The sequence below is a fragment of the Motacilla alba genome, chromosome 17 (assembly GCF_015832195.1).
Source record: "Motacilla alba alba isolate MOTALB_02 chromosome 17, Motacilla_alba_V1.0_pri, whole genome shotgun sequence".
Classification (NCBI taxonomy): domain Eukaryota; kingdom Metazoa; phylum Chordata; class Aves; order Passeriformes; family Motacillidae; genus Motacilla; species Motacilla alba.
Genome location: NC_052032.1, coordinates 6553066 through 6571865, shown reverse-complemented (window position 1 = coordinate 6571865; position 18800 = coordinate 6553066). Strand labels below are relative to the sequence as shown.

The 18800-nt window shown below is 62.8% G+C and overlaps 2 protein-coding genes across 7 annotated transcripts in view; one reads left to right on the top strand and one right to left on the bottom strand.

The window, feature by feature from the left end:
• The window catches only part of LOC119709128, a 17916-nt gene extending 9156 nt beyond the window's left edge, over window positions 1-8760 (bottom strand). Inside the window, exons 1-4 of one of the 6 annotated variants that reach the window (XM_038156511.1) lie at window positions 8450-8760; window positions 6605-6636; window positions 3938-4040; window positions 2626-3404 (exon numbers count right to left, since the gene is read on the bottom strand). In XM_038156511.1, coding sequence (XP_038012439.1) covers window positions 3200-3404; window positions 3938-4040; window positions 6605-6636; window positions 8450-8556 — 447 coding nt within the window. In that variant the 5' untranslated portion in view covers window positions 8557-8760 and the 3' untranslated portion in view covers window positions 2626-3199. Of the gene's footprint in view, window positions 1-2625; window positions 4041-4343; window positions 4521-6604; window positions 6637-8449 lie in introns of those variants that run through there. The other 5 variants (XM_038156508.1, XM_038156510.1, XM_038156509.1 and 2 more) reach the window with 5 other exon arrangements.
• Window positions 1070-18800, top strand: FIBCD1 (fibrinogen C domain containing 1). The gene is made up of 7 exons (XM_038156504.1): window positions 1070-2588; window positions 7594-8070; window positions 9002-9161; window positions 9861-9997; window positions 14949-15045; window positions 15252-15431; window positions 16111-18800. Exons 1-7 carry the CDS (start codon window positions 2175-2177, stop codon window positions 16368-16370), a joined length of 1725 nt encoding a protein of 574 aa, XP_038012432.1. The 5' UTR covers window positions 1070-2174; the 3' UTR covers window positions 16371-18800.

Here is an 18800-nt window from a genome sequence, read left to right as displayed (position 1 = left end):
TCCCCGCTTTTGCCCTCGGGCCACAGCCTGAGACATGAATCATCCTCTCCGATGCCTATCGATCCGGGCTGGGCTGCTGGCAGAACCCCCTCCTCAGCCCCGGGGGAGGGTCTGTGCCCATCGGTGCCCAGGCACCACAGTGTGCCCAAGGCAGGGTGCACCCCGAGCCTGTGGAGCTGGATCCAGGGCTGTGGGGCCGTGGGTCTCTGCTGGCCCCTTGGACGCCCCTTCCCACGTCCCAGTTCCACAGCTACAGCCGGACCCTAGGACAGGTAACAGGAGGTGAGTCCGTGATGAGCCAGGCCCGTGTCCCTGCTGGCCCCTGGCCCGGGCAGGGCTCACCCTGAGCATCACTCAAGCTCCCAAAAACACGGGCTCCTCTGCCAGGAAGGCAACCTCCATCCCGCTCACCTCATGGCCTGGAGACCGGCAGCTGGGGCAGCACCGGGACCGAGCCGGACCCTGCAGCCTCGCAGGCAGCCCGGTGTCAGGGGACAGGGGGGACACCCCACTCCCGGCGGGGCTGCGAGGGACCAGCCCTGCTGGCACAGCCCGGGCAGCAGGCTCCCAGGCATGCCATCCTGCACCACCTCCGCGATTCAGCTGCGGGTTATGTCAAGGTATGTTGGATTGCAAATTAAGCGTCAGCCCGCTGCACGGTCCCGGCTCCATCTGCAGAAAATGAGTTGCTGGACTTGGAGAGTGTCCAGTTGTGCAGCTCGGCGTGCCTAACGCCCAGGGCTGACAAGCCACTGAATCACTCCTCCCCGCGCTGCCAGGCCACATGAAGCCAAGATGCATTTCTTTTTAATGATAAGTTTTTATTGTTTGGAGTTCAGCTTAAACAGCTTCCTGGGGGCCAGCGCCTCCTGCTTCCAGCACGGGTGAGTGGAGCGGGGAGCTGAGCCCGGCCGGTGCGGGCACACCGGGCACCAGTGGCACGAGCTGGCCGGGCTCAGCTGCAAAGGGAAGTCCTTGAAAAGCGTCCACGGGGAAGGAGCTGGGCTGCCAGCCACGAGCATCGCCCGGAAAATCCACACAAAACATCTCTGCAGCCAAAGGCAGGATTTGCACCTGGCCGGGAGACAATGCACCCCCCCCACACACACACCATCGGCTTGAGGCAACACCTGTGCTCCCCTCCCTGCCCCAGAGAGCTCTTTGGGAATATTTGCCAGCCCAGCACGCATCCAGCTCTTCCTAAAATAGGGTGTGTGCCCTGGAGACAAGCTGCTTGGACCCCTCGTCCCCCACACATGCCACCCGCCACCCCTGTGCCACACCTGCCCCCACAGGCAGGCAGCCCCCACCCCAGTGAAGCCACATGGGAGCTGCTGGGAGGTCCCGACTGGGGCTGAGCTCCAGGGACAGAGACCCTGGGGGGTTTGGGGGGATGCCACCTGCCCAGGGGACAGCCTCACGCTGCAGGACAAGGGCTGTAGGGCTGCCCAGGAGGTTTCCCGGGGGGTTCTCAGCCTGGAGAGAGAACTCAGCCTCCCCCCAGCCGGATTGAAGCAGCTCTGAGCCACCGCTGCTCTCACGATGCTCCTCTGAACCTCTCAGCAACGCTCCTGCCCGCAGGTCAGACAAGTGGCAAATAAAAGATTTACGGGAGGTGCGGCAAAGCTATGGGAAGGAAAACCACATCCACAAGGGAGAGGCGGCACATCAGGCCGGGAGGGAGCCCTGGCACGCAGGGCCAGCACCACGGCTTCGGGCTGGGAACGCTGGGCTTTGGGCATCGCTGTGACCCTGGAGGGGGTGGGGGCGGCTGCTGCCTGGCCCCGCCAGCACCACCTTCCCAGAGTGCGCCGGGATTTGCTCACAGAGCCTCCCAGCACTTCGGCTACCCTCGGGCACAAAGGTTTGAGGGGGTGGCCATGCCAATGCCACCCTCTCCGCCCCCCCGCCCAGCACCCTGCCCATCCCTGCCCACCGATGGGAATGAGCCCCACCAGCTTGGGGCGTTCCACTGGAGGATGTAGGGGCGTAGCTCTGGGAAGGGGGTGAGCGGGTTCCGGGGGCACCCCCTCTCTCCCCCCCGGGCCCCTGCAGCACCCCCGATCCCGCTGGTGCCAGCCCCCGCCTTACCTGCTGCCGCTCCTCCAGCTGTGCTGCACATCTGGGCAGCTGCGGAGCCCGGAGCTGGAGGGGGGTTCGGGTCCGGCTCCGGAATGATTGGGGCGGCCGGGGGGCGGCAGGCGGTGCTGGGGGGGGCGGGGAGATCCCCCGGGGCATCACCGGGCGGGGTGCCCGGAGCGGAGCCGGGGGAGCCCCGGGGGGGATCGGAGCGGGCGGGGAGGGAAGATCCACCCCCGTGTCCGTGCCCGTGTCCTGCCTCCCTCCTCTTCCTCCCTCCCTCCTCCTCCTCCTCCTCCTCCGCCGCCGCCGCCGCCCGTCCTCCGCCGCGGCCAGCCGGGCAGCGCGGGCGGGCCGGGGGCTGCGCCGCCGGGGAGGAGGTTTGGGGGGGCTTGTGGGGGTCCGGGCACTTACTTGGGCTGGAAGTTGGCGGCGCGATGGGGAACGAGCGTTGGAAAACCGTGGGAGGAGCCTCGCAACTTGAGGATGGGCAGCAGGAGAAATCACAGGTACGGGGCGGGGGGCAAGGGGGGCGGGGGGGGGGTCACCCATCCCTGGGGTCCCAGCGACCCCCCAGTGTCCCCAGCGAGCTGTTCTCCCGGCACACCCCAGCGTGGCGAGCCGCCCCCCGGTCCCCGCCGTGCGAAGCCCCCCGGGGTGCACCTCCTCACCCCCCTCCCAATTAACGCGTTAATTAACCTGCGGCCAGGGCTCCCCCCCAGCCCCGGGGCTGCCCCGGCCGGGCAGCGGGCGATGCTCCGGGGCTGCCCCACGCCTCTGCCGAACCGCCACACGCTCTAAACTGCTTCAATAACCCCTGACAAGGGATTTGGCATCTCGGCTCCGCGCTGCAGCCGGACTCACCCCTCCCGCCTCGGGGGCTCCCGGCTGCTCGGCCGGCTCCCGGAGCCCCGCTGGTTTTGGGGGGAGGCCGGCGCTGCGGCGGGGTGCGGTGAGCGGCGGCGGAGCCTGCGGTGACACGCGGGGGATCCGGCACGTGCCGGAGCCCGTTCGCGCATCCCGCCGCACGTGTGGCAGCTCCGCCAGCCGCCGGGCACGGCCGGGCAGGCAGCGAGCCCCGGAAGCCCAGCGCGGCTCGGCTTGGAAGGGACATTAAAGATTACCCAGTTCCAGCCCCCCTGCCAGTGGGAGAGACACCTTCCGCCAGAGCAGGCTGCTCGAATCCCCATCCAGCCTGGCCCTGGACAGTTGTAGGGATGGGCACGGACGCGGATGCACGCTGAGCGCTGGCAGGGTGGGAAGGAGTGCGGAGTGTGGGCAAACGTGTCTGCCAAGAGCTGGAGGACAGCAAACCTCCAGCGAGCCTGTGAGTGAAGGGAAAGGACCGAGAGCGGGCAGCGCTGCCCTTCCTCGGCACTCAGGGGCTGGGCAGGGGTGGGGGGAGCAGCCGTGAGACGCGCTCGACCCCAGGTCCGCCACTTTCCTGTCCCCTGACACCCGCAGCAAGGCAAGAGAGGGGCTCCTGCCTGGCTTCTCCCTTCTGCCGGCAGCTCCCGCGCCTCACTGGAGAGGGGCTGCACTCCCGGGAGACCCCTGACCCCCCGAGAGAGAAGCCAGCCTGCCCTCCCCTCGCTGGCAGAGCTCCCTCCCTGCACGCAGGGATGCGAGCAGTGCCATCCGTTCGGAGCTGCCATCCCCCCGCGTTTGTGGCCCCGGGGGCGAGCCGGGCAGGACGGATCCAGCCCCACCAGCCGTGGGGGGCTGCACAGGGCAGCGCGGAGCCGGATGGCTCACGGTGGGTTTCAGAGGGTGCGCAGAGTTTGCCGTGCAGCCGGTGCTGGCGTCTCAGCTCCCGCAAGCTCCGCTGGAATCCCAGCCCAGCCCGCTGCGTGCTCACCCCCAGAGCGGCTCCGGTGCGCTCGCCATCCTCCTCGTCCTCTCTCCTCTCCTCTCCCCATCCGCAGAGTGTGGCGTGCCGTGGGAGCGGTCGCAGGCAGGCTCTGGGTGACGGAGGAGAGCAGGAAAACGGGAGCGGGATTCGGTTCAGCCGCTCCGAGCCCGCGGGGAGCGGCGGGGACACAGCCCCGGCCCAGGGCGAGGGGACGGGGGCTGCAGCCCCGGGCCAGGCAGGGCGGGATGGGCAGCGAGGGTGGAGAGGGACGGAGCGCTGGAGCAGAGCAAGGATGCAAACTGGGCTGCTCAGGCAGCTCTGAATGAGCGATAGGTCCGGGGTGGAGGACGGACCCTCGCTGCCCCGGGGCGCCTGCGGCGCTGGGTGGACCCCGGCAGGAAGGTGCGGGTACCTGGACTAAAGTTTGCACCAGCAGCTGAGCCTGGGCGATGCAAACCACAGTGTCCACCTGCCTGGGAAGCAGAACGCGAGTTCTGGTTCGTCCCTGTCTGAGGGCACAGCCCGGGGGCTGAGCAGCCAGGCTGCAGGACCACCGCCTGCCATCCCACAGCAGCGCTCGTCTGCTGAGCTGGAGAGGAGCAGGGATTTTGGCCGGAGCAAAGGGGACCTCCTCATCTTAGAGCATCTCCCAGGGTAGAGCTCAGCCTCTCCTGTCACCGCTCTCCACCCATGCTCTCCAGGGACCAGCCACCTCTGGGTGCCCTGGGGACAAGCCAGCGCATGTCCTCCCCTTCCCACAGGCTGCATGCGCTGGAGCTGCTTGTCTCCATCCCCAGAACAGCCAGTCTGGCTGGCTGAGTGGGCTGGGGGCTGATTTGAGGGTGCTGATGAGGTCCAGAGCTGCTCAGGAAGTGTGGCTGGGTCACCAAGGACCCAGCTCCACGGGTGACCAAGTGTAGATCCACTGCTTGTGCCAGTGCAGGACATGGAGAGCCCAACTCAGCTCTGCACCAGGGACACAACCATCCCGTAGATCCTGCCTGGGGCTCCCTCCAGGCTCCAGAGCAGGTTTGCAAGTGAAGATCTGCTCATCCCAAGCACCACTCAGTTGCACAGCTTCTGCTCTCCTTAGGAAGGAGCGATTGCAAGACATTGGGACCTCCAGGCCAATGGGTATCCCCAGGGGAACGTCAATAACCAGGGCAGGGGGATATTTTACAGCTGTCCAAAAGTCTTGGCAAGAATTCCAGGAGCTTGAGGCCATGAAACAGACAGCAGGAACCCTATGGATCACGAGAGCTGTGGTCATGGTGAGGCAGGAGTGTGTGGCAGGGGGTATCTGCAGGGTCCTATGCCAGCAGCTGGGCATGCTACTGCAGTGCTGCTTTGCTGGAGGGGCTTGGGGGGACCCCCACCCCAGTTTGGAGTGCTGTTGGTGCCACTGGCTGAGTTTGCCTCCTCTCCCCACTGCAGGTTGCCAGGTAACACAACCTGCCAGCAAAATGCCGTGGGACTCCTGAAGCTGCTGCCACTCAGGATCTCGCAGTCGCAAGCAGAGGGGATCACTTTGGAGGGGGATTGGCCCCCAATTCCAGTGGCAGGGCAGTGATGCTGGGGCTTGAGGGCTGGAAAACAGCTGGGTACAGCTCCCAGTGTGGTGGTACACCCGGGCAGAGCTGTGAGGTTTTGGTGTGTTACAGCCCAGCTGGGATTTGGGTGGCCGTGGGAAGCAGAGCCTCATCCACTCGTGGCTCTGCTCTGGGAGCTCTTACTGCCCGGAGGGGACCCTCAGGCCCTGCAGCTCCTCCATGTGCCCCTCCAGCTGGGCATGGCAGCATTGTGGGGAGCAGCAGCAGCAGCATGGGAGGGCAAAAGCTCCTGTAGATGAGGGTGCTGTCACAGCCAGGACAGCAGCAGGGAAGGGTTCCCGCTCATCCTGTAGATCCCAAAGCACTTGACATTGGCCTTTGGTCAGCAGCCACCCCTCCTGTCACTTCTGTGCTTATAGGGCGCTGAGGGGCCCAGATGAGCCCCATCTGTGGTGTCCACATAAGGATCTGAGACATGGGCATCTGCCACCTCTGCCTGCCACCATCCTGCTGCTCCTGGGTGTCCCCGGTGCCCCCAAGCCAGGGCTCTGTGTCTACACACACCAGGCAAACACCTCAACCCCCTGCTTGTCCAGAGCTTCCCTTATTGCCTTCGACATCTCCTTTTAACCTGCACTGAGGGGCTGAGCCCGGGGCTGTCTCCTCACAGAGCTCCCTGCAGGTGGCTTCCCATTCAGTCCAGTGCTGTTTGCATCTGCAGCCTCACTCCACGGACAGGGGGAGAATCCCAGGCCATACCCTGGGGCTGGTGGGGCATCCTCAGCCCCCCGGCCAGCCCCGCTGTAGCTGTGGAGTCACCTTAATGCAAATGCTTGCGTGAGAGGGAATGAAATGAAGGGTGCTTGAAGGAAGGTGTCACTCCAGATAGATGTGCACGGGAGGGGACAGGGCCTGGGAAATCTTTGCAGATGCAGCAATTTTCCCCTCGTTTCTGGGGAAAGTAGTCTTTGTCTCTCTGAATCTGCAGTTTGCTGCCAGCCCTGCAATTCCTTGTGACAGCCGTGGCCAGGGTCAGGGGAAAATCACAGCCTCTGTCCTGCAGGTGTAACAAGGAGGGGAGGCAGAGGGGACAGGGAGCCAGTGGGATCGAGTGGCAGCTCACCTGCTCTGCGCTGACTGTGCCGGCACCTCAGGCTGTGCAGGGAGAAAAGGCTCTTGGTGGGCACGGAGCAGGTGCCACGGGCTGAGCCCATGGGTGTGAGCTGCAGCAGAGCAGCCAGAGGGGCTGGGGGTGTCAGAGACCTTTCCCACAGCAAAGGCAGTGATTATGGGCTCTCCCTTGCCAGGAGGCTCTGGGACTGATCCAAAGGCTTTGGGAGCAGCTCTGCCCCCCTCCAGCAGGAAGTGAGGTGACAGGGGGGATGAAGATAAGTTGCCTGCCATAGCTGGGAGCTGCCCTGTGCAGAGCAGGTCCCCACAGCACTCAGGGCAATGTGACCCCAGCACCGACCCACAGCTGCCCGTGCTGCCCTCCCTGCAGTCCCGCTGTGAGGGACACGAGGTGTTTTTCCTTTTTCTCCCCACATTTGCACCCAGAGCAGCAGGGAGCCCCACACACATCTCCTGAGGAGCCAGGGCTGCTCCAGCCGAGGATCACTGCTGTAAATAAAACATGCCAGCGGGAGCCGGCGGCGCCGCGCCTTCGCTCTCGTTATTATTTCATACCCTGCTCCCAGGCGGGCTCGGCTGCTCTGCTCTGCTCACTCGGTGTTCGCCCGTGGCCTCCGTGTCCCTGCAGGGCTCCCTGGGTCCCCACCCTCCCTCCTCTGCCACCACCCACCCCCACGGCCAATGTCATTGCCAGACCCCAAAGCCCGTGCAGAGCCTGCCTGTGGGGTGAGGGGATGGGGCTGTCCTGATGGTGTGTCTGTGTGTCTGATGGCACTGCTGATGGTGTGTCTGATGGCACTGCTGATGGTGTGTCTGGTGACACGGCTGATGGTGTGTCTGTGTGTCTGATGGCACTGCTGATGGTGTGTCTGTGTGTCTGATGGCACGGCTGATGGTGTGTCTGTGTGTCTGGTGACACGGCTGATGGTGTGTCTGTGTGTCTGGTGACACGGCTGATGGTGTGTCTGTCTCTGCCCGCAGAGGATGAGCTGTGGGTACATCCTGTGCACCGTCCTGCTCTCGGTGGCCGTGCTCCTGGCGGTGACAGTCACGGGGGCCATCCTCTTCATGAACCACTACCACACGCCCGTCACCGAGTCGCCCCCCGTCATCAGCACCAACCCCGAGGAGGCCAACGCGCTGGTGACCATCGAGAAAGCCGACAGCTCCCGCATCAACATCTTCATCGACCCCAACTGCCCCAGCGCCGCCGGCACCCTGGGCCGCATGGAGGGGCTGCAGAGCTCCCTGCTGCGCGCCGTCACCGACCACGACGCCGAGGCCAAGGCCACCAAGAGCCAGCAGAAGGCCCTGCTGGTCACGGTGGCGGACGAGGTGGCCAAGCTGCTGACCCACGCCGTGCAGCTGCGCGCCGACTGCGACGGCCTCAAGAAGGGGCACAGCGCCATGGGGCAGGAGCTCAGCGCCCTGCAGGGAGAGCAGGGCAGGCTCATCCAGGTGAGCCGGGGCTGGCAGCGCCAGGCAGGGCTTCCTGTGGGTGGAACTCTCTGTGCCAGTGTCCCTGGGGGCATGGCTGCTCGCAGCCCCTGCCCTCAGCATCCAGGGGAGAGCTCCAGGAGAAGGAGCCGAGGTTGAAGGCAGGTGCTTGGGAATTGGAAGCTGGGAAGTGTCTCCCTGTCAAACCACCCCGGTGCCAGTGAGCGTGGTGTGCAGCCTCCCACACTCTGGGTGTCCCAGCTCCAGGTCCAGTTTGGGAGCTCCAGACAGAGCCAAGCACGCCACAAAACCTCCTCAAGGGCAGTTCATGCAGCAACCAGCCCGCCCTCTTTACAGTCCTCAAAATTTCCCAGCCAATGAGCTGTGTTGAAATGCTTACCTGAGTATGCCAGGGGTCTGCCAGGTGTCACAGCAAGATCCAGGGCATGGCTGGGTGCTCCATGCCTGACGCTCCTGGTACTCAACTCCCTCTGCCCAGAGCTGCATGTTTCTCGCTGCTTCGCTTCTCTCCCCATCCTGATGCTCTGCCACAGCCACCCCGTGTCACTGTCCCAGCCTGGGTCACCTCAGGGAATGATAAGAGCTGGCGGCTGCCTCAGGACACGGCTATTCCTGCCGCCTCCGTCATCCTGTGCTCTGCCCAGAGATGCTCTTTATCCCGTGGGATTGCAGCACCAATGCACCCAGGTTTGGGGATTTCTCCTCCCTGGTGCCAATGGGTGCTTATCTGGAGCCTGACCCCTGCCAAAAAGCAACAGAGATCAGAGATAAAGCAACAGAGATATAGGTTTTATGGGATCTGCAGTGGGTTTATGTCCCCACCAGCCCGTACCCCGGCAGTGCTGAGCAGAGTGGTCAAGGGGCTGGGATGTGGAGGGGATTTAACCATTTAACCACAGTTCCGTGTCCCCCACGTGTCCCCTGCCCACAGCTGCTGTCGGAGAGCCAGACCAACATGGCTCGGCTGGTGAGCTCTGTCAGTGACGTCCTGGACACGCTGCAGAAGGAGCGCGGCGGGGCCCGGCCCCGGCTCAAGGCTGACCTGCAGCGAGCTCCGGCCAGGGGAGCACGGCCCCGGGGCTGCTCCAACGGTGAGAGGCATCCCTGCCAGTCCTTGGGGAGAGGGACGTGCCTGGGGCTGCTCGTGGGAGGGAGGAAACCAGCCAGCATGGGGCAAACCATCCTGGAGAAGGGATTCAATACAGCGCAGGGGCTGGCGAGGAGGTGCAGAAGGAGGGAGAGGGAAAGGTGGGTCCTGGAAGGGGGAGTTCTCACCGTGCAGTTCCCAGTTGTCCATAAACCAGCCCAAAATCTCCTTCACACCGCTGCAAACCCATCTGCTCCCACAGAGGGTAGCAGGGACACAGGCAGAGCACTCACCTCCACCGGGTGTGGAGGGGGCCCTGCGTGGGATGGTCACGTTCCTCAGGGTTGGGTGGAGATGCAGCTGAGGGAGCCTGTCCTGGGGCTGGGAGCACGTGCCCACAGCCTCCCTGGGCACTGGCTCCCCCTTGTCCCCCTCTGGGTCCCAGCTTGCCCTTGCCATCTCACAGGGACATGAGGCCAGGCCCTGCCAGCTGCTGGGGAGTCCCCACGGTGGTGGCATCCCCCTTGGCGCTGCTCACCCCAAGCACCAGAGGAGAAGGGAGGGAAAGAGCAAAGCAGCACCAAGCTGGCAACTGGAGCTGGAAGCAAGGTTGGGAGCCTGGAAGGAATGGCAAGACATTAAATTAGCCCATTAATTAACCAGCTTTCCCCTCATCCCACCTCACCCCAATGGCACCCTGCAGGCTCCCGGCCCCGAGACTGCTTTGACATCTATGTGAGCGGGCAGCAGGAGGATGGGATTTACTCCATCTTCCCCACCCACTACCCTGATGGCTTCCAGGTCTACTGTGACATGACGACGGACGGGGGCGGCTGGACGGTGAGCTGCCACCATGCTGGGGACACGGGGTGATGGCACCGCTGGGGACACGGGGTGATGGCACCGCTGGGGACACGGGGTGATGGCACCGCTGGCCACGGGCTGGCCCCGTGCTGGGCGTGGGAGATGTCACTTTGGACACTTGAAAGTGTCATCAAGGAGAACAGTCAGTGTCGGGGGGCCTGGCTGTGCACCCAGAGCTGCCCAGTGGTGCCAGGCAGAACCCTGAGCCGGAGCCCAGCGCCTGCCAGGACTGGGGAGCTGGGCTGGAGCTGGAGGGGGGTTCAGGCAGGGAGTTGGTGCCACCTCTGGAATTTGTCCTTCTCAGAAGGGCTGGGGTGTGGCTGGGGCTGTGCCGGGGGGCATGTGGCTGTGCTTTGCCCCATGGGCCCAGTGAGGCTCAGGACAGACCCCAAACCCCCACGTTTGGCCTCATCTAGGGCCGGGGTGCCTGGGGCACCTCGGGTGCTCTGCTGATTCACTCGCTGTCCGATTCACTCTGCCACAGCAACTGCAATGGGCAGTAATCACAGTAATGGGGGCGGGGAGCAGGGGTGGGGGACACGGCTCTGCCAGCCCCCAGCCTGCAGCCCCCAGTGCCCCGGGGACAAGCTGGGGGTCAGCAGCTCCCCCTGCCCCGGGGACAAGCTGGGGGTCAGCAGCTCCCCCTGCCCCGGGGGGCATCGCTTGGGGTGCCAGTAGGGCAGAGAGGGGGTCCCAGGAGGTGGTGGGGTCTCAGCAGGAGGGGTGGGCAGGCAGCCTCTGCCCCGAGGACACGCTGGGTGAGCCGAGCTGGCCAGCACCCCTCCAGCTGGGCGCTCTAGGAAACAAATCCCCACGATCTGATTGCCCTAAGCAGCTTTGAGCAGGGCCAGGAGGGAGCTTAGCCCCCCTGCCCTCAGGGGCTGGTGAGCCTTCGACCTCCGAGAGCCCACCCTGGGCAGGAGGAGCCTGCGGTGTCCGGGTGGTACCAGCAGCTCCAGTGGGGAAACTGAGGCACAGCACAGCCGGGGACCTCAGCTCTTGGGGGCTTACAGAGGGCAGAGGGGACCCTTCTGGCTCCCCAAGGTGTGGAGGGTTCTTGCAGAACCTGTGCAGAGTCTGCACAGCCTCCGCCAGCCCCAGCCAAGCCTGAAGAGCAGCCCAAGGTGATTAGCGAGACACTCAGAGGCTTATTTAAAGCTGCTGCAGGCGGGAGGGCTGGGCTGGGCAGGGGGCACCGCGAGTGAATCTAAGCCCGGCAGCACCGGGAGGGTCTGGGAGTGGAGTGACACAGACACCTCAGGGCTCTGCCCTGCCCTGATGGGGCGAGGAGCCAAAGCAGGATCCCAGAGACAGCCAGGAAGGGGCTCAGGCTGCACAGCCCAGGCTCCTGTTTCTTGGGGCTGCTCTGCAGCAGAGGGTCCCAAACGTGCCTCCAGAGCCTTGGGTGCAGGGGTTGTCTCAGCCATCTCCGGGGGCTGGGGGTGTGGGGGCACTGGCTGAGCCAGGCTCCAGCTAAGCCATGGCACTGCTGGGTGCCGTGGGGCAGAGCCTGGGAAATTTCCCTTCCCTTCCCTTCCCTTCCCTTCCCTTCCCTTCCCTTCCCTTCCCTTCCCTTCCCTTCCCTTCCCTTCCCTTCCCTTCCCTTCCCTTCCCTTCCCTTCCTTTCCCTCCTCCTCCTCCTCTCTGGAGCGATTACTCCTGACATTTGGGCTTATTTGCATGTGGGTGGGTGGGTGGAAGCGATGGCAGCAGCTGAATCAATTTTGACTCGGGAGCTGGGGAGCTGCTGAGCTCAGCTTCAGGCTGCCTGGACAGCTCAGAGGCCATGGGCAGAGCCCAGGACCTCGCTGTCCCCAGAGCCTGATCTGCAGAGGCAGGGTCCTGCCTCCTCCCTGTCCCCATCCCGGGGAAGGCTGAGCAAGGCGGGGCTGTTTGGGCCCCCCTCGGTCCTGCCCAGCAGCAGCAGGGCCGCGTTTCTGCTGCTGGGATGTGGATCTGGGTCAGAGCCCAGCGGGGCTGGTGGCAGCATCCATGTCCTGTGCCAGCACTGCCCGGGGTTGCAGCGAGTGCCCTGTGACTGCCCAGCCCAGCTCTGCCCTGACACTCACCTCTGGCACTTTCTTCAAGTAATAATGGCATGGCAGAGGCCAAAGGAGGCTCAGCAGCCCAGGAGGGCTCCAAAAGTTGCCTTTTCACATGATGATGTCTTCAGAATGTCTTTGCAAATGCCCCACACTCCTCACAGTGCCCCATGGCCTCCATTGCTCCTCATTTGGGGCAAAATCCCCTGGGATCAGCCCCTCAGCTCCACGAGCAGCAGTGCTCTGTGCGCCTCAGCATCACCTCATGTGCAGCCTGCGCTGGGAAACGGTGGGAGAGCCAAAGAACGCAGGAGAAAAGGCTGTGCCAGCAGGACAAGGGCTGTGGTGGCATCAAGTGACAGCTTCCAGCTTCAGGGGTACCTGCTGTGGCGGGACACTGGTGGGGACAGCCTCACCAGCCTGGTCACCCCCTGCTGGAGGGGTCTTGGAGAGGGATGGGGCTGGGCAGACACTGGGCACTGACCCTGGGCTGGGGTAAACCACAGGCAGGGCTGAGAGGGCCACAGAAACACGTGCTGTTTCCAAAGGACGTGGTTAATGTGTCACCACAAACAGGACAGGACAATTCTGCTGGCAGGGCCAGGCAGGAGCAGCTCCTGGCACGGGCAGAGCTGCCAGCTGTGGGTTCAAAGGCTGTCCCAAGGGACTGGCACTTCCTGGCTCTGCACTGCCCAGAGCTTTCTCCCTGGCTGAGCCCCAGGATGGTCTCCCTGCTGTGACAGGGCTCAGAGGACACCTTGGGGACAGGGCTGCGGGCTCTGTGCCGTGGCTGCCAAAACTGGACCAGGAGCCTGAGCCCTGTGGTGGTGAAGTGATGGCTGAGCATGTCCCCACACCAGGGTGTTTCAAGCCCACCAGGAGTTTGGTGGAGCTGAGGGAGAGGAAACATGGCAGGCACAGGTTGGTGCTCCCACTTTTCTCTGCTTTTAACCCATTTTTCTGGGTTTGTGGCTCTGCAGGAGCCTGTCCCCGCCCCACAGGGGCAACTGGGGGAGGCGGAGAATGAGGGAGATAAATATTTCAGCCTCGCCTTTAAAGAAGGGAGGGAAATCCTTTTTGCTTAAGAGGGGGGTGATGCATATTTGATGAGGAGGAAAAGAGCAGCGAGGCAGGGCTGGAGCACGATGAGCCTGCGGGTCACGGGTGCTCCCAGCATTCCCAGCACTGCCAGGGGGTGATCAGGAGGCTCCCACAGCCCTGCCTGCAGAGAAGAGGCACAGAAGGGACTGTGCATGAGAGATGATGAGGATGGAGCAGGAGACTCGGGAGGACACACGACCTCCAGCACTCACCAGCAAAAATCCCGGTTTTGAGCCCCCTTGGGGCTGAGCCTGGCGGGCAGAGGGGCACTGAAGGCTTCTCCTGGGGTGATTCCTGAGCTGTGCCAAGGCTCAGGCAGTGGAGCCCTGTCCCACACGCTTCCCTGGGCACCACTCAGGCAATTGGCCTATTTAGAACCGTGGGTCAAAGCCGATTAGGAGGGAGCACTGGTGCCGCAGCCGCCGCCTCCCCAGCGCCAGCCACGGAGCCGTGGTGGCTGGGGAAAAGCAGCTTCAGGCCCCTGTCCAGCCACGCTGTCCCCCTTTCCCGGCAAGCCTGAAGAAAGCCCCTTAAAATGGGCTTAACCACAGCTTCTCAAGCGCTCAACGCGGGGATAAAAATTAAGGCTCTAATTCTAGAAGGTAAGTACAGCAGGATCAGAGCTGTGCCAGAGCCTCAGCCAGCCCACCCAGCCCCAAAAACGCCCATCTGGGGAAGGGCAAACAGTGAGAGGCTCCCAAGGTGGTTCTGCTTCACACGCCAGGATGAAACCCCGTGTGGGAGGGCAGAAGCAGCCAGAGGGAGCAAAGCAGGGCAGCTTCCCAGCCGACTTCAGGGCTCACCCAAATTCCCCAATCCTGGGGTGCTGGAAGCTCAGCTGGGCAGCACAGCCCTGCTCTGAAGATGGGGTGCTCTGGCCCCTGGGCTGCCAGAGCCTGGGAGGGCTCTGCCCAAAGCACCGAGTGTCCCTGCTGTCCCCACCACGGCCTCGGGAGCGCAGAGCTGGGCGGGAGTGGGGCAGGCTCGCTCAGCCAACTTTAATGCAATTAATCCAGGGCTGGAGGCTTAATTAAGTTCAAATGGTCGGGCATGAAGCAGCATTTTCTGGATTGCTGTCAATAAATCAAACCCGAAAGTATGGATAAAAGGGGATGAAACACGCAGGGCACACGCGCTGATGAGCAGATGGGAGAGGAAAAGGGAAAGGCTCCGAGCAGAAAAGCTGCATTGAGCCCGGGGATCTGGCTGGGATCTGGGGGCTCTGCAGGGGTCAGGGCACTCGGTGCTTCACAGTTAACTTCTCTGGGACGTTAATGAGGCTGTCACAGAGATGATGTTTTATAATGGGGTGCCTGCCCAGGAGAGCAAGGAGATCCAGGAGGAAGAAATCAGCCCCGCTGGGTTTTCACACAGCTCTGAGCATCCACTGCTGGCAGGAGAGCTCACAGCAACCCGGGCAGCCCGTGCTGCAGGACAGACCTCGGATTGTGCCCCCTGTGTCCCTGCTCCCCCGTGCAGGAGCAGACCCCGGCTGTTCGGAGGCAGCTGCAGGGTGTCCACCACTCCCTGGTGTCAACAACTTCCCTGGGAGCTCCAGGTTCCCTGAGCTCTGCTCACATTTCCAGACAGAGGATCCTGTGAAGGGTTTTGCCAGCCCTGGCATGGAGCATTTCCCCGGGGGGCTCATCCCAGTGCAATCACTGAGCCGACGGGGTTTAATTTGTGCCGCTGTCTGATCAGGCAGTGCCAGGCAGGGGTGGGCAGCACGGTGGGCTCGCAGGCTGGGAGCAGCCCCCCGGCTGATGCTCTCTGTGTGTCCCCAGGTGTTCCAGCGGCGGGAGGACGGCTCGGTGAACTTTTTCCGCGGCTGGGAAGCGTACCGGGACGGCTTCGGGAAGCTGACGGGAGAGCACTGGTTAGGTGCGCGGGGCTGGCACCGCTCGGTCCTGGCAAAGCCTGCGCCCCCCTGGGGGACTCTGGGGTTCCTTTGCTATGGAGGGGACACCGAGCCCCCCCGCACAGCACCCGTGGGCTGGGGGTGATGGGCTGGGCAGGCAGGGAGAGGCTGGACCCCCGGGCACCCCAAACCCGCGGCATCCCCACACTGACCCCTTTGCCTCCGCCAGGGCTGAAGAGGATCCACCTGCTGACGGTGCAGGGCAGCTACGAGCTGCGCATCGACCTGGAGGACTTCGACAACGGCACCGCCTTCGCCCACTACGGCAGCTTCGGCGTGGGGCTCTTCTCTGTGGACCCCGAGGAGGACGGGTACCCCATCACCATCGCCGACTACTCAGGGACAGCAGGTGGGGCAGCACGATGGGGGCGCATCCCCCATGGGCAGGGGGGGCTCACAGCCTCCAAACCCCCTCGCCGGGGTGTTGCAGCATCCTCCGGCAGCAGCACCGGCTGCATCCCTGCGGCCTCGGGGAGATGGAGGCAGGGTGAGGTTGGGCATCTGCGGGAGGAGCCCCATTGTAGGAGCCCCACCGGGGTGCCCAGGGGTGCCCCACGGGCAGGGCAGGGCAGCAAGTGCCCATCAGGGCTCCTGTGGTGATTGTGGGTTTCCAGGACCAGGGAAGAGATAATCTGACTATGTTTCAGAAGGTTGATTTATTGTTATATTATATTATATTATATTATATTATATTATATTATATTATATTATATTAAAAATGTTATACTAAAACTATACTAAAGAATAGAGAAAAGAATACATCAGAAGGCCAGACAAGAATGATAATGAAAGCTCGTGGCTGACTCCTCAGAGTCCGACACAGCCGACGGTGACTGGTCATCAAATTAAATTATTCACACAGAACCAATCAAACAATCACTTACTACATTCTAAAGTATTCTAAAGTAGCAGATAATTATTGTTTACATTTCTTTTCTGAGGCTTCTCAGCTCCTCAGGAGAAAAATCCTGGCGAAGGGATTTTTCACAAAACGTCATTTAACGACAGATTCCTTTCCCCTGGGACAGGCGACTCCTTCCTGAAGCACAACGGGATGAAGTTCACCACCAAGGACCTGGACAACGACCACTCGGAGAACAACTGCGCCGCTTTCTACCACGGCGCCTGGTGGTACCGCAACTGCCACACGTCCAACCTCAACGGGCAGTACCTGCGGGGCCACCACAGCTCCTACGCCGACGGCATCGAGTGGTCCTCCTGGACCGGCTGGCAGTACTCCCTCAAGTTCACCGAGATGAAGATCCGGCCCGTCCGGGAGGAGAATTAGCCGATGGCATCAGCCCCCCCCACCGTGCCCAGTGCCCTGCCCGTCCCAGCGCCCTGCAGACCCACTCCCTCAGCTGCCATCCTCCCCATCCTCTCCGAGGGCTCGCCCACCTCTGAGGGGCCCCTGGGGAGCATCTGCTGCCACTGAGGGTGACTTTGGCTCCTGGGCACCCACAGGTGTTGCCAGACCTTTGCTTCCCACTGCCGTGGCTCCCCTGCAGCCAGACCAGGTGTCCTGGCCAGAGTGTGACCCACGGCCTGTGCTTGTGGCTGGGACAGAGAGGATGCAGGTATTTGGGCAGAGGTGCCCAGCAGGGTCCTCAAGGATGGAAAGGGGCTGCCTGGAGGGAAGGAAGGAGGGAGGGAGGGAAGGAGGGAGGGATGCAGCAGCCCAGACAGGCTAGGCACCTCTGGTCACCTCTGCTCCGGGCACTGACACCTGGCAGTGGGCTTGCCAAGCTGGCAAGGGACTGGGGGCACTTGTCATGGGGAAGCCCCGGCCCCCCAAACCCCCAGGACTGGGATGAGGCTGCTGCTGCACAGCTCCAGCTCCCCCATGGTGCTACTGGTGGTGGGGAGGGCTCAGCTGGGGCAGCCTGACCGTGCCAGCAATTCCTTCTCTGGACTGCAGAACACTCTCCTCTGCCCCTGCAAGAGCAACGCAGCTGGGGAGGGACGACCACCAGCTCCTTAGTCCCCATTACCCCTGTCCTGACTCCTGGAGCCTCCCAGCAGGTCAGGACACCCCAAAGTGAGCCAGAACAGCGCTGCAAGGACGCACACCCAGAACCGAGCACGGCACGGAGCTGCTTTGGCAGCGCTGGGCAAACAGGGAGCACAACAAGGAAGAGGAGGAGGCGAGGAAGGTTCACTGCCCAGCGCAGCTCTGCCTGCATTTCACAGCCCCTCCCTCCCAACCAGACCCACTGGGATTCACGTCGGACTTTCGCCATCCAAAAGCTGTGACCTTTCCCCAAACCCTTCGGGCAGCTCAGCCCCATCTCCCAGTGAGCCCCCTCTGCTCACTGCTGGCCCGGGCACCGCATTCATCTCCACCCCGGCTGAGCTGCGGCACTGGCTCGGCACCTGCAGATATCCAAAGCCTTTCATTTCCTCAAATCCCGTTAAGGTTTTGCAAAAGAGAAGCCCCGAGTGGGGCTTAGCATCTGCAGGGCCCTGATAACCGGGCAGCAGCACCAGCCAGCCCAGGCAGGAGCTGCCACGGGCCGTGGGACTGATGTCTCCTGCTGGCTCCCTGGAAGGACTCAAACGGGGGATTTTGTCCAAAAAAAATGAGAACCAAATGTGAGCAGACTCTGGACGGAGAGGGGAGGGGACAGACAGAACCCTGCCACCCTTTACATCATTCTCTGCCTGTGCTACAGCAGAGCCCTGCCCCAAGAAACACCCTCCGACAGATGGAGGGACTGAGGAGGGGAGGAAAACTCCCCCTGCCTCCATTTCCAGGGGAGCTTAAAGCACGGGGAGATCAAAGGCTCAGCTTCCCAACTGTGCCAGGTTTGTACTTCCCTCTGTGATTCTTTTTTTAAGCCTTCCCCACCTCGGGTCTTGTGCTGGACAAGATCTCTCACCAGCTGGGTGAGTGGCTGTCTGCCCTGACAGAGAAATGCACAAACCATGCACCGGGATCACCACAGCTTTTGGCTCTGCCAGAGAGATCCTCCAGAGCCCTCAGGTGAGGGGGAGCTCTGAGTGAAGGGCACTCAGCTCTACACACTCCATCCATGCCCAGAGCAGCAGGGCAGGGCTTTCTGGAACGATGGGAGCTGGGGGAACTCAGCAGTGGCATTTCTCAGCACAACAGCAGGAGCCCTGACAGCTTCCAAGGAGCTTCCTGCATTCCACTGGACCTTTCTGGAAAGGGTCCTGCCTGCGCCCATCTTTACCTTTTGATCAGTTATTTTGCTGGATTAGCTGTAGTTGGGTTTTCTGATGCTTTGGGCAGGAACGCACATGGAACCATGTGCCGGGTGGGAAGGCTCATCCCCCCCCAGACCCCTCCACTGGCGTCCTGCCGTGCCAGGGAGGGAATGTTGTACGTTGGTTTGTTGGTAGCACATCCTTGTGTAACTGCCTGTGTCACCCGGGACCCCCCAGAGATTTGTTTTGACTTGCACGAGAGGTATTTAATCCATGCCAAGCCGCAGGATTTCCCAGGATTATTCCCAAGAGCTCAAGCATTGCTCCATGGCCCTGGATTAGGTTAAACCCATCCGTGGTGACACCTCCCTGGAAAGGGGTGGGCAGGGGTGACTGGGGGTCTGGGATGTGGCCACGGACCTTCCCAGAGCAGCCCTGGGCCAGGCCGTGGTGTGTAGCAGTGCTGTGAAGTCTAGGTCGTGTGTGAGTGTGTCCAACGCCGTACATGTGGACTTTCTAAACTCCTTAATAAAAGGATCTCATCGTTATC